We start from the raw sequence: 14,388 nt of genomic DNA on the forward strand, positions 1-14,388 counted from the left end.
TCACACAGTGATACACCTTCCATGTGTGTATGCTTGTGTTTTTCTCTGTCACACAGTGATACACCTTCCATGTGTGTATGCTTGTGTTTTTCTCTGTCACACAGTGATACACCTTCCATGTGTGTATGCTTGTGCACGCATACACTCACTCTGAAACAGACACACAGAGACACAAACACACACACACATACACACACATGCACACACACATTTAAGCACACACACACATACATACACACATTTATGCACACACAGACACACACACACACACACACACACACGCACACGCACACAAACACACACACACATGCGCGCGCACACATGCATGCACACACACACACACACACACACACACACACAGAAACACACACAGAATTGTGCATCAAATGATGTGTCAGAAATGTGTACCATGTTGTGACATAAGCTCAGGGCACACACACACACACACACACACACACACACACACACACACACACACACACACACACACACACACACACACTCAGAATTGTGCATCAGACAACAACGTGTCAGAAACGTACTGTGTCATGTGACGTGTGTTCAGGGCACTCCGTCCCTGGAGGCAGTACTGTGTGTAGAGTACACAGGAGTGCAGGGGAGAGGTACTGTCACATACACACACACACCAAACAACAACGTGTCAGAAATGTGTACCGTGTGTTGTCGTGACGCGTGTTCAGGGAACACAGTCCCTGGAGGCAGTGCTGTGCGTGGAGTACACGGGAGGGCCGGGGGAAGGGGCGGGTACTGTTACACACACACACACACACACACACACACACACACACACACACACACACACACACACACCAAACTACAACATGTCAGAAATGTGTACCGTGTGTTGTCGTGACGCGTGTTCAGGGAACACAGTCCCTGGAGGCAGTGCTGTGCGTGGAGTACACGGGAGGGCCGGGGGAAGGGGTGGGTACTGTTACACACACACACACACACACACACACACACACCAAACTACAACATGTCAGAAATGTGTACCGTGTGTTGTCGTGACGCGTGTTCAGGGAACACAGTCCCTGGAGGCAGTGCTGTGCGTGGAGTACACGGGAGGGCCGGGGGAAGGGGCGGGTACTGTTACACACACACACACACACACACACACACACACACACACACACACACACCAAACTACAACATGTCAGAAATGTGTACCGTGTGTTGTCGTGACGCGTGTTCAGGGAACACAGTCCCTGGAGGCAGTGCTGTGCGTGGAGTACACGGGAGGGCCGGGGGAAGGGGCGGGTACTGTTACACACACACACACACACACACACACACACACACACACCAAACTACAACATGTCAGAAACGTGTACCGTGTGTTGTCGTGACGCGTGTTCAGGGAACACAGTCCCTGGAGGCAGTGCTGTGCGTGGAGTACACGGGAGGGCCGGGGGAAGGGGCGGGTACTGTTACACACACACACACACACACACACACACACACACACACACACACCAAACTACAACATGTCAGAAACGTGTACCGTGTGTTGTCGTGACGCGTGTTCAGGGAACACAGTCCCTGGAGGCAGTGCTGTGCGTGGAGTACACAGGAGGGCCAGGCGAAGGGGCGGGGTACTGTCGCCGCTGTTCTCTGGCCGTCACCGTGGACATCCTGCCCTCCCTCTACATCACCAACTGGGACGTGCTGCCCGCTGACAGGTTAGATGGCTGTGTGACTTGCCACTTGTCTCCTCTTACTCTCTCTGTGTGTGGGTGTGGGGGGGGGTGGTGGTGGTGGGGAGGGATGGGGTGTGGGAGGGCGGATAATGGTGTGTCCAGGATCCTTTGCTGAGGAGGTAGAGCAAATTAAGGGTACCTATTATGATTGTTGTTATCATTGTTGTTGTTGTTATTATTAGTAGTATTGTCTCTCTTGGATCCTGGTCTGAGAAGGTGGAGATTAGATTATATTATTTCATTATTATCATTATCATTATTATTATTACTCATTAGTACTCCAAGACAGTGTGCTGATGTGGTTGAGCAAATTATGAATACCCCTTTTTATCAGACTGCTATTGTTATAATTTCTGCTACTTCTACTGCAAAATTATGAATACCCCTTTTTATCAGATTGCTATTGTTATAATTTCTGCTACTTCTACTGCAAAATTATGAATACCCCTTTTTATCAGACTGCTATTGTTATAATTTCTGCTACTTCTACTGCAAAATTATGAATACCCCTTTTTATCAGATTGCTATTGTTATAATTTCTGCTACTTCTACTGCAAAATTATGAATACCCCTTACCATCATTGTTATAATTTCAACTACTTCTGCTGGTGCTACTACTACTTCTACTACTACTACTGCTGGTGCTGCTACTACTTCTACTACTACTACTACTGCTGCTGCTGCTACTACTTCTACTACTACTGCTGCTGCTGCTGCTACTACTTCTACTACTACTACTACTGCTGCTGCTACTACTACTTCTACTCCTACTACTGCTGCTGCTGCTACTACTTCTACTACTACTACTACTACTGCTGCTGCTCTACTTCTCTTACTCCTCCTCTTCGCCTCCTGCTACTACTACTCTTCCTCCTCCTCCTCCTCCTGCTACTGTTACTGTGACTGCTATGACTACTCCTCCATCTCCTCCTCCCCCTACTACTGCTACTACTGTGATAATAATGACAATGAGAACAACGAAACGACTATGAAGACAACAATGACTACTGCCATTATTACTTTTGGTGTGTGTGTGTGTGTGTGTGTGTGTGTTGGCGGTGTGAACAGTGGGCGAGGCGTGTCGCTGGTGTTGGACGTGTTGAACGCCTCCAGCCACCAGACAGACGTGCAGTGTGACTCCGCCTCCCCCGACCCCTCACCCCCCGTCATCATTGAGTCGCAGCAGTGTCGCAGGTGGGTGCTGTGTGGGTGATGGGGTGGGAAGGGGTGCTGTGTGGGGGATGGGGTGGGAAGGGGTGCTGGGTGGGGGATGGGGTGGGGTGGGGTGCTGTGTGGAGGAGTGATGGGGTGGGAAGGGGTGCTGTGTGGGTGATGGGGTGGGAAGGGGTGCTGGGTGGGGGATGGGGTGGGAAGGGGTGCTGTGTGGGGGATGGGGTGGGAAGGGGTGCTGTGTGGGTGATGGGGTGGGAAGGGGTGCTGGGTGGGGGATGGGGTGGGGTGGGGTGCTGTGTGGGGGATGGGGTGGGAAGGGGTGCTGGGTGGAGGAGTGATGGGGTGGGAAGGGGTGCTGTGTGGGGGATGGGGTGGGAAGGGGTGCTGGGTGGAGGATGGATGGGGTGGGAAGGGGTGCTGGGTGGGGGATGGGGTGGGGTGGGGTGCTGTGTGGGGGATGGGGTGGGAAGGGGTGCTGTGTGGGGGATGGGGTGGGAAGGGGTGCTGTGTGGGGGATGGGGTGGGAAGGGGTGCTGTGTGGGGGATGGATGGGGTGGGAAGGGGTGCTGTGTGGGGGATGGGTTGGGGTGGGAAGGGGTGCTGTGTGGGGGATGGATGGGGTGGGAAGGGGTGCTGTGTGGGGGATGGGGTGGGAAGGGGTTCTGTGTGGAGGATGGATGGGGTGGGAAGGGGTGCTGGGTGGAGGATGGATGGGGTGGGAAGGGGTGCTGGGTGGGGGATGGGGTGGGAAGGGGTGCTGTGTGGGGGAGGGGTGGGGTGGGAAGGGGTGCTGGGTGGGGGATGGATGGGGTGGGAAGGGGTGCTGTGTGGGGGATGGATGGGGTGGGAAGGGGTGCTGGGTGGAGGATGGATGGGGTGGGAAGGGGTGCTGGGTGGGGGATGGGGTGGGAAGGGGTGCTGTGTGGGGGAGGGATGGGGTGGGAAGGGGTGCTGTGTGGGGGAGGGATGGGGTGGGAAGGGGTGCTGTGTGGGGGAGGGGTGGGGTGGGAAGGGGTGCTGTGTGGGGGAGGGGTGGGGTGGGAAGGGGTGCTGGGTGGGGGATGGATGGGGTGGGAAGGGGTGCTGTGTGGGGGATGGGGTGGGAAGGGGTGCTGTGTGGGGGAGGGGTGGGGTGGGAAGGGGTGCTGTGTGGAGGATGGATGGGGTGGGAAGGGGTGCTGGGTGGAGGATGGATGGGGTGGGAAGGGGTGCTGGGTGGGGGATGGGGTGGGAAGGGGTGCTGTGTGGGGGAGGGATGGGGTGGGAAGGGGTGCTGTGTGGGGGAGGGGTGGGGTGGGAAGGGGTGCTGGGTGGGGGATGGATGGGGTGGGAAGGGGTGCTGTGTGGGGGATGGGGTGGGAAGGGGTGCTGTGTGGGGGAGGGGTGGGGTGGGAAGGGGTGCTGTGTGGGGGATGGATGGGGTGGGAAGGGGTGCTGTGTGGGGGAGTGATGGGGTGGGAAGGGGTGCTGTGTGGGGGATGGGGTGGGAAGGGGTGCTGTGTGGGGGATGGGGTGGGAAGGGGTGCTGGGGGAGGGGTCAGCATGGGAGTGGAATGAATCTGTTGGAATGAATGATGAAAGGGGGTAAAGGTGTTTTTTTTGTGTTTGTGTTTGTGTGTGCATGTTTGTGTGTGCATGTTTGTGTGTGTGTGTGTATCTGTATCTGTATTACTGAGGGAAAGCTCTGTATTGTATTGTATTTGTCTTTTTGTCACAACAGATTTCTCTGTGTGAAATTCGGGCTGCTCTCCTCAGGGAGAGCGCGTCGCTACACTACTTTTTTTGCTGTGTGCATATTTGTTTTTCCTATTGAAGTGGATTTTTCATTAGAATATTGCCATGAACAACCCTTTTGTTGCCGTGGGTTCTTTTACGTGCGCTAAGTGCATGCTGCATACAGGACCTCGGTTTATCGTCTCATCGGAATGTGTGTATGTGTGTGTGTGATAGTGTGTGTTCTTGTGCGCTTTGTGTCTGACTGTGTACTGTAAAGCGCTCTGAGAGATTTGACAGGTTTTAAAAGTTGGAGAGAAGAAAAGAAAAGGGGTGGGGGGAGGTTAACATTCCTTTTTCCTTTCTTTTGGAAAACATAAGAAAGCAACGACATCATGGCCTATATTTATTCATCCCTCTCACCCTGCCTCTTTCTCTGTCTCTCTGTGTGTGTCTGTCTCTGTCTCTCTCTCTCTGTCTCTGTCTCTCTGTCTCTCTCTCTGTATATATATCATTGGCTTAAAGACAAGCTGGGAACTTCCTTTTTTGAGGAAGTGTTTGGATTTTACCTGCATGCTAGCTGGAAGCATAAGCTGCATTGACTTGAAGTTGTGCACCTTGTAAATGGAGAGACTTACCACCTTAATTATTGTTGCTTAATTTGATATATAGATCTCTCTCTCTGTGTCTCTCTATCTATCTACATATCTGTCTGTATATATCTGTCTCTATCTCTCTCTTTATATATATCTCTCTCTGTATATACGTCTGCATATCTATCTATCTCTCTCTCTCTCTCTCTCTCTCTCTCTCTCTCTCTCTCTCTCTCTCTATATATATATATATATATATCACCTCTCTCTCTCTCTCTCTCTCTATATATATATATATATATGTATGTGTATGGAGAGAGAGAGGGAGAGAGAGAAGAAAAACAAACACAAACAAATCTATCTATGAAGGGCGCAGTAGCCGAGTGGTTAAAGCATTGGACTTTCAATCTGAGGGTCACGGGTTTGAATCTCGGTGGTGCCTGGTGGGTAAAAGGTGAATATTTTTTCGATCTCCCAGGTCAACATATGTGCAGACCTGCCAGTGCCTGAACCCCCTTCATGTGCATACACAAGCAGAAGGTCAAATACGCACGTTAAAGAATCTGTAATCCATGTCAGCGTGGTGGGTTATGGAAACAAGAACATACCCAGCATGCACACCCCTGAAAACAGAGTATGGCTGCCTACATGGCGGGGTAAAAACGGTTATACACATAAAAGCCCATTCGTATACATACGAGTGAACGTGGGAGTTGCAGCCCACGGACGAAGAAGAAGAAGAAGAAGAAATTGATCTATTTGTCATGAATTCCGAATTTCCAGAACTGTCTCGTCCCTTCCTCAAAGGATGATTTGTTTACATGTCACCAGGGTCTCATATATATATATATATATATATATATATATATATATATATATATATACTATACCTTTTTTCCCCTGACAGGATAGCGGTTACAATTATATATATATATACTATACCTTTTTTCCCCTGACAGGATAGCGGTGACAGTTATATATATATATACTATACATTTTTTCCCCTGACAGGATAGCGGTGACAATTATATATATATATACTATACATTTTTTCCCCTGACAGGATAGCGGTGACAATTCCCAGAGTGAGTTTCCCGGAGCAGGAGGAGGCGGAGAGGTTCGAATCCCGCATCCCCTTCAAGTACCGCTCATGGCGCACCCCCGACTTCCACAGCCAGTTCCTCTCCTCCTTCGTGGACCTGGTCTGGAGCATGGTATCCTTCACTTCTGGGGGCGGGGGTGACAAAAGAAAGGTGTGTGTGTGAGAGAGAGAGAGAGAGAGAGGGAGGAAGAAGAAAGGTGTGAGAGAGGGAGAGAGAGAGGGAGGAAGAAGAAAGGTGTGAGAGAGGGAGAGAGAGAGGGAGGAAGAAGAAAGGTGTGTGAGAGAGAGAGGGAGGAAGAAGAAAGGTGTGAGAGAGAGAGAGGGAGGAAGAAGAAAGGTGTGTGAGAGAGAGAGGGAGGAAGAAGAAAGGTGTGAGAGAGAGGGAGGAAGAAGAAAGGTGAGAGAGAGGGAGAGAGAGGGAGGAAGAAGAAAGGTGTGAGAGAGAGGGAGGAAGAAGAAAGGTGAGAGAGAGAGAGAGAGGGAGGAAGAAGAAAGGTGTGAGAGAGAGGGAGGAAGAAGAAAGGTGAGAGAGAGAGAGGGGGAGGAAGAAGAAAGGTGTGAGAGAGAGGGAGAGAGAGAGGGAGGAAGAAGAAAGGTGTGAGAGAGAGAAAGAGAGAGAGAGGAAGAAGAAAGGTGTGAGAGAGAGAGAGGAAGAAGAAAGGTGTGAGAGAGAGAGAGAGGAAGAAGAAAGGTGTGAGAGAGAGGGAGGAAGAAGAAAGGTGTGAGAGAAAGAGAGGAAGAAGAAAGGTGAGAGAGAGAGAGAGGGAGGAAGAAGAAAGGTGAGAGAGAGAGAGAGAGAGAGAGGGAGGAAGAAGAAAGGTGTGAGAGAGGGAGAGAGAGGGAGGAAGAAGAAAGGTGTGAGAGAGAGGGAGATAGAGGGAGGAAGAAGAAAGGTGTGAGAGAGGGAGAGAGAGAGGGAGGAAGAAGAAAGGTAAGAGAGAGAGGGAGGGAGGAAGAAGAAAGGTGTGAGAGAGAGGGAGGGAGGAAGAAGAAAGGTGTGAGAGAGGGAGAGAGAGAGGGAGGAAGAAGAAAGGTGTGAGAGAGGGAGGAAGAAGAAAGGTGTGAGAGAGAGAGAGGGAGGAAGAAGAAAGGTGTGAGAGAGAGGGAGAGAGAGGGAGGAAGAAGAAAGGTGTGAGAGAGAGGGAGGGAGAGGGAGGAAGAAGAAAGGTGTGAGAGAGGGAGAGAGAGAGGGAGGAAGAAGAAAGGTGTGAGAGAGAGGGAGAGAGAGGGAGGAAGAAGAAAGGTGTGATAGAGGGAGGAAGAAGAAAGGTGTGAGAGAGAGGGAGGGAGGAAGAAGAAAGGTGAGAGAGAGAGGGAGGAAGAAGAAAGGTGTGAGAGAGAGAGAGGGAGGAAGAAGAAAGGTGTGAGAGAGGGAGGAAGAAGAAAGGTGTGAGAGAGAGGGAGAGAGAGAGGGAGGAAGAAGAAAGGTGTGAGAGAGAGGGAGAGAGAGGGAGGAAGAAGAAAGGTGTGAGAGAGGGAGGAAGAAGAAAGGTGTGAGAGAGGGAGGAAGAAGAAAGGTGTGAGAGAGAGGGAGAGAGAGAGGGAGGAAGAAGAAAGGTGTGAGAGAGAGGGAGAAAGAGAGGGAGGAAGAAGAAAGGTGTGAGGGAGAGAGGGAGGAAGAAGAAAGGTGTGAGAGAGGGAGGAAGAAGAGGGGGGTGTTAGAGATCCATTGCTAGGGCTGGAAAAGTCTCAGGAAAAAAAAGAAAAAAAAATCTCTGTCCAGTCACTCAAGATGAGGGAACTATTGTCAGGGCAGGAAAATTCTTGGGCTGAGGGTGGGGGTTTGGGGGGTAAAAAAGAGAACCATATGTAGGACTGGAAAGCCATGTGAGTTATTTTTGGACTTGATGACCTTGACCTAGTTTAGCCGGCGGCTGAGGTGAAGGGCAAGGTCAGTGTGGATTACCTGAAGTGGACAGAGGAACAGCTGGACTGCATCCGTCAGGCGGACGTCACCTGGGGTGAGGGGTCATCACTGGTCGTGCTCTCTCTCTCTCTCTTATTTATTTATTTATTTATTTTGCTGTCTGTTCATCTGCACTGTTTCAGTGACATCACTCAGGTACAGGTGAACGACCAGCACTGCACTGTACACAGCGCCTGATGACTGATGTGATGTGTTAATGACAGGTGAACGACCAGCACTGCACTGTACACAGCGCCTGATGACTGATGTGATGTGTTAATGACAGGTGAACGACCAGCACTGCACTGTACATAGCGCCTGATGACTGATGTGATGTGTTAATGACAGGTGAACGACCAGCACTGCACTGTACACAGCGCCTGATGACTGATGTGATGTGTTAATGACAGGTGAACGACCAGCACTGCACTGTACATAGCGCCTGATGACTGATGTGATGTGTTAATGACAGGTGAACGACCAGCACTGCACTGTACACAGCGCCTGATGACTGATGTGATGTGTTAATGACAGGTGAACGACCAGCACTGCACTGTACATAGCGCCTGATGACTGATGTGATGTGGTAATGACAGTACTGTGATGTGTTGATGACAATACTGTGATGTGATGTGTTTATGACAGTACTGTGATGTGTTGATGACAATACTGCGATGTGTTAATGACAGTACTGTGATGTGTTAATGACAGTACTGTGATGTGTTGATGACAATACTGTGATGTGATGTGTTGATGACAATACTGTGATGTGATGTGTTGATGACAATACTGTGATGACAGTACTGTGATGTGATGTGTTGATGACAATACTGTGATGTGATGTGTTGATGACAGTACTGTGATGTGTTGATGACAATACAGTGATGACAGTACTGTGATGTGTTGATGACAATACTGTGATGTGATGTGTTGATGACAGTACAGTGATGACAGTACTGTGATGTGTTGATGACAATACTGTGATGTGATGTGTTGATGACAGTACAGTGATGACAGTACTGTGATGTGTTGATGACAATACTCTGACATGTTGATGACAGTACTCTGATGTGTTGATGACAATACTGTGATGTGATGTATTGATGACAATACTGTGATGTGATGTGTTGATGACAGTGCTGTGATGTGATGTGTTGATGACAATGTGTTGATGACAGTACTGGGATGTGTTGATGACAATGTGTTGATGACAGTACTGGGATGTGTTGATGACAATACTGCGATGTGATATGTTGATGACAATACTGTGATGTGTTGATGACAGTACTGTGATGTGTTGATGACAATACTGTGATGTGATGTGTTGATGACAATACTGTGATGTGTTGATGACAATACTGATGTGTTGATGACAATACTGCGATGTGATGTGTTGATGACAATACTGTGATGTGATGTGTTGATGACAATACAGTGATGACAGTACTGTGATGTGTTGATGACAATACTGTGATGTGATGTGTTGATGACAGTACAGTGATGACAGTACTGCGATGTGTTGATGACAATACTGTGATGTGATGTGTTGATGACAGTACAGTGATGACAGTACTGCGATGTGTTGATGACAATACTCTGACATGTTGATGACAGTACTCTGATGTGTTGATGACAATACTGTGATGTGATGTATTGATGACAATACTGTGATGTGATGTGTTGATGACAGTGCTGTGATGTGATGTGTTGATGACAATGTGTTGATGACAGTACTGGGATGTGTTGATGACAATGTGTTGATGACAGTACTGGGATGTGTTGATGACAATACTGCGATGTGATATGTTGATGACAATACTGTGATGTGTTGATGACAGTACTGGGATGTGTTGATGACAATACTGCGATGTGATATGTTGATGACAATACTGTGATGTGTTGATGACAATACTGATGTGTTGATGACAATACTGCGATGTGATGTGTTGATGACAATACTGTGATGTGATGTGTTGATGACAATACTGTGATGTGTTGATGACAATGTGTTGATGACAATACTGTGATGTGTTGATGACAGTACTGTGATGTGATGTGTTGATGACAGTACTGTGATGTGATGTGTTGATGACAATACTGTGATGTGTTGATAACAGTACTGTGATGTGATGTGTTGATGACAATACTATGATGTGTTGATGACAATACTGCAATGTGTTGATGACAATGTGTTGATGACAATACTGGGATGTGTTGGTGACAATACTGAGATGTGTTGATGACAATACTGCGATGTGATGTGTTGATGACAATGTGTTGGTGACAATACTGTGATGTGTTGATGACAATGTGTTGATGACAATACTGCGATGTGTTGATGACAATGTGTTGATGACAGTACTGTGATGTGATGTGTTGATGACAATGTGTTGATGACAATACTGTGATGTGTTGATGACAATACTGCGATGTGATGTGTTGATGACAGTGTGTTGGTGACAATACTGTGATGTGTTGATGACAATACTGCGATGTGTTGATGACAATGTGATGATGACAATACTGCGATGTGTTGATGACAATACTGCGATGTGATGTGTTGATGACAATACTGTGATGTGATGTGTTGATGACAATACTGTGACAATACTGTGATGTGATGTGTTGATGACAATACTGCGAAGTGATGTGTTGATGACAATACTGGGATGTGTTGATGACAATACTGCGATGTGATGTGTTGATGACAATACTGCGAAGTGTTGATGACAATACTGCGATGTGATGTGTTGGTGACAATACTGTGATGTGTTGATGACAATACTGCGATGTGTTGATGACAATACTGCGATGTGATGTGTTGGTGACAATACTATGATGTGTTGATGACAATACTGATGTGTTGATGACAATACTGCGATGTGTTGATGACAATACTGCGATGACAATACTGCGATGTGTTGATGACAATACTGCAATGTGTTGATGACAATACTGCGATGTGATGTGTTGGTGACAATACTGCGATGTGTTGATGACAATAGTGTGACGTGTGATGAACAGAGGTACAGGTGAACGACCAGCACTACACAGCACCAGACCTGATGACTTTCCCATGCTCCCTGCCTGTCACCGTCCATGTGGCACTAACTGCAGGTGGGTGGGGGCCTCTGTGTGTGTGTATGCATGTGTGAGAGAGAGAGAGAGAGATGACAAGCATAAACATAACATTTCCACCATGTTATGAAACATGTTTTGCTTCTTGTCAAAATTACCGGAAATGTGTCTGTCTGTCTGTCTCTCTCTCTCTCTCTCTCTTTTTTTCTTCTTTTTTTGGTACAGATTAAGAATCTATACTTTCTTGGTTAATTTTTCTTTAAAAAAAAAAGTTTTCTATATGAGAAACATGCATTGTTCTTTGTACTAATTGTAGTACAGTGAGCAAATCTTTTTCTGATGTACATTGCAGGGTGGAAGAAAGAAAAAAGTAGAAATAAAAGGAAGAAAAAATGTAAAGAAAAAAACCAAACGGAATGGAAAGGCTACAGTGATGATAATGGAATTTCTATAGCACATAATTTCTCTAAAACAGAAGAGAAAGATAATGATGATAACAATCATGATAATGAACGCCCTTTCGGTAGCGTAGTCTTAAGTAAAGTTTTGACTCTGAGCTGGTAATCGCTCATTCGCTTGCAGCCACACCCGAGATTAACTAACAACACTCAACCACACACATTCACCCTCACCCACAGTTCACTTCAGTTCAGTTGCTCAAGGAGGCGTCACAATGTTTGGACAAATCCCATAATAATACGCTACACCACATCTGCTAAGTAGATGCCTGACCAGCAACGTATTCCCAGCATGCTTAGGCCTTGAGGGAAAATAAAATAAAGTGAAATAAAATGAATAGATAAATAGAAATATAAAGAAATGAACAAATAAATGAACAGATAGATGAATAAGTAGATAAATAAACGAATGAATTAATGAATGAATAAATAGTTAACCCATTCAGCCCTTTGCAGCCTTCCCATCCTGGCATGTTTTGGCCCGGCTGCATCAACAGGAAGGGGTTCCCATCCTGGCATGTTTTGGCCCGGCTGCATCAACAGGAAGGGGTTCCCATCCTGGCATGTTTTGGCCCGGCTGCATCAACAGGAAGGGGTTCCCATCCTGGCATGTTTTGGCCCGGCTGCATCAACAGGAAGGGGTTCCCATCCTGGCATGTTTTGGCCCGGCTGCATCAACAGGAAGGGGTTCCCATCCTGGCATGTTTTGGCCCGGCTGCATCAACAGGAAGGGGTTCCCATCCTGGCATGTTTTGGCCCAGCTGCATCAACAGGAAGGGGTTCCCATCCTGGCATGTTTTGGCCCGGCTGCATCAACAGGAAGGGGTTCCCATCCTGGCATGTTTTGGCCCGGCTGCATCAACAGGAAGGGGTGCTTCTCTTTGGGCACAAATTTATAGCGGCCGCTCAACCAATAGCTACCAAACTTCACATTATGACTGAAATGTAATTTTGACACAAATTGCTGAAATCTCAAGACAAATGATGTAGTAGTATACTTGTAACTTTAAATCACATACAGAAATAGTAAAATGTACAGAAATAGTAAAATGTCAGCTTCTGTTGGTGTTGAAGGTTGTGGGCTATCTTCTTTGTCTACACTGGTTTCATCTCCTTCACTTTCCCATGAATTATTGAAAGAATTATAAGACAAGTTGTCATTATGTTGGTTGAATTGGCTGCAAGAGTCTGTCATAGTTTCATTGAGCTCTAAACTGCGCAGTGAGCCTTTGATATTTTACGATATCGATGTGGAAAATCAGATAAAAAACACATTAATCGTTCCATTTGTGGAGTGAAAATTCGGGTGCCAATGAGGAAGGAAGTTAAGTTGGAGTTACTTCCCTTAGCATTTCGTGCATACTGATGAGGTGACGAACTGGTTTAAATAAACGGGTTTCTTTGCCAGCCTGTCAGGCACAGAACGTGTAAATAAACGGGTTTCTCTGCCGGCCTGTCAGGCGCAGAACGTGTAAATAAACGGGTTTCTTTGCCGGCCTGTCAGGCGCAGAACGTGTAAATAAACGGGTTTCTCTGCCGGCCTGTCAGGCGGCTCAGGCACAGAACGTGTAAATAAACGGGTTTCTCTGCCGGCCTGTCAGGCGCAGAACGTGTAAATAAACGGGTTTCTTTGCCGGCCTGTCAGGCGCAGAACGTGTAAATAAACGGGTTTCTCTGCCGGCCTGTCAGGCGCAGAACGTGTAAATAAACGGGTTTCTCTGCCGGCCTGTCAGGCACAGAACGTGTAAATAAACGGGTTTCTTTGCCGGCCTGTCAGGCACAGAACATGTAAATAAACGGGTTTCTCTGCCGGCCTGTCAGGCGCAGAACGTGTAAATAAACGGGTTTCTTTGCCGGCCTGTCAGGCGCAGAACGTGTAAATAAACGGGTTTCTCTGCCGGCCTGTCAGGCGGCTCAGGCACAGAACGGCGATCAGTGGCGCGTCTCTTGGTGGGCACAGGGTTGAATGAGTTAAATGAATAGATAAATAACTCAATAAATGAACAAATAAATGAATAGGTAAGATAAGAAGAGAAAAAAGAAATAACCCACAGTTAGCCCATGAGTCCTCTAAAGTGACACAGCACTCTCACGCATTCTCTCTCCCTTTCTCTTCCAGCCAAGGAGTGTTACCAAGATGTGACCTTGACAGTGCGTCCGGGTCAGGATGGGGGTCAAGGTGAAGGTCGGCATTTGGATCCCGACATGTTCCTGTGTCTGGGATCTCAGGCCGTGTCCGTGCCTGTGGTGAGGACCTGTGTGTGGGTGTGGGTGTGTGTGGGGGGGCGGGGCTTGATGTGTGTTTGAGTGTGTGGGTGGGTGTGGGGGATGTTGTATGTTGGGTGTGTTGGTGGGGGTGGGGGTGGGGTGGGGGATGTTGTATGTTGGGTGTGTTGGTGTGTGTGTGTGTGCGTAGGTGGGGTGGGGGGGGGGGTGATGTGTATTTGAGTGTGTGGGTGGGTGTGGGGGATGTTGTATGTTGGTGGGGGTGGGTGTGGGGTGGGGGATGTTGTATGTTGGGTGTGTTTGTGTGTGTGTGTGTGTGTATGTGGGGGGGGGGGTTGATGTGTATTTGAGTGTGTGGGTGGGTGTGGGGGATGTTGGGTGTGTTGATGTGGGTGTTGGTGTGTGGGGGGGCTAGGGG

General features: G+C 48.0%; 1 protein-coding gene across 6 annotated transcripts in view; it reads left to right on the forward strand.

The window, feature by feature from the left end:
* The window catches only part of LOC143277130 (trafficking protein particle complex subunit 9-like), a 95,096-nt gene that overhangs the window by 59,407 nt on the left and 21,301 nt on the right, over positions 1 to 14,388 (forward strand). For all 6 annotated transcript variants that reach the window (XR_013053685.1, XR_013053684.1, XR_013053682.1 and 3 more), the window contains exons 20-25: positions 1,552 to 1,703; positions 2,790 to 2,915; positions 6,264 to 6,414; positions 8,170 to 8,263; positions 11,233 to 11,325; positions 13,864 to 13,991. Coding sequence is in view for 2 of the 6 variants with exons in the window: in XM_076581869.1 (XP_076437984.1) it covers positions 1,552 to 1,703; positions 2,790 to 2,915; positions 6,264 to 6,414; positions 8,170 to 8,263; positions 11,233 to 11,325; positions 13,864 to 13,991 (744 nt within the window). In the remaining 4 variants the exon portion in view is untranslated. The remainder of the gene's footprint in view (positions 1 to 1,551; positions 1,704 to 2,789; positions 2,916 to 6,263; positions 6,415 to 8,169; positions 8,264 to 11,232; positions 11,326 to 13,863; positions 13,992 to 14,388) is intronic.

Source organism: Babylonia areolata, chromosome 33 (assembly GCF_041734735.1).
Source record: "Babylonia areolata isolate BAREFJ2019XMU chromosome 33, ASM4173473v1, whole genome shotgun sequence".
Classification (NCBI taxonomy): domain Eukaryota; kingdom Metazoa; phylum Mollusca; class Gastropoda; order Neogastropoda; family Buccinidae; genus Babylonia; species Babylonia areolata.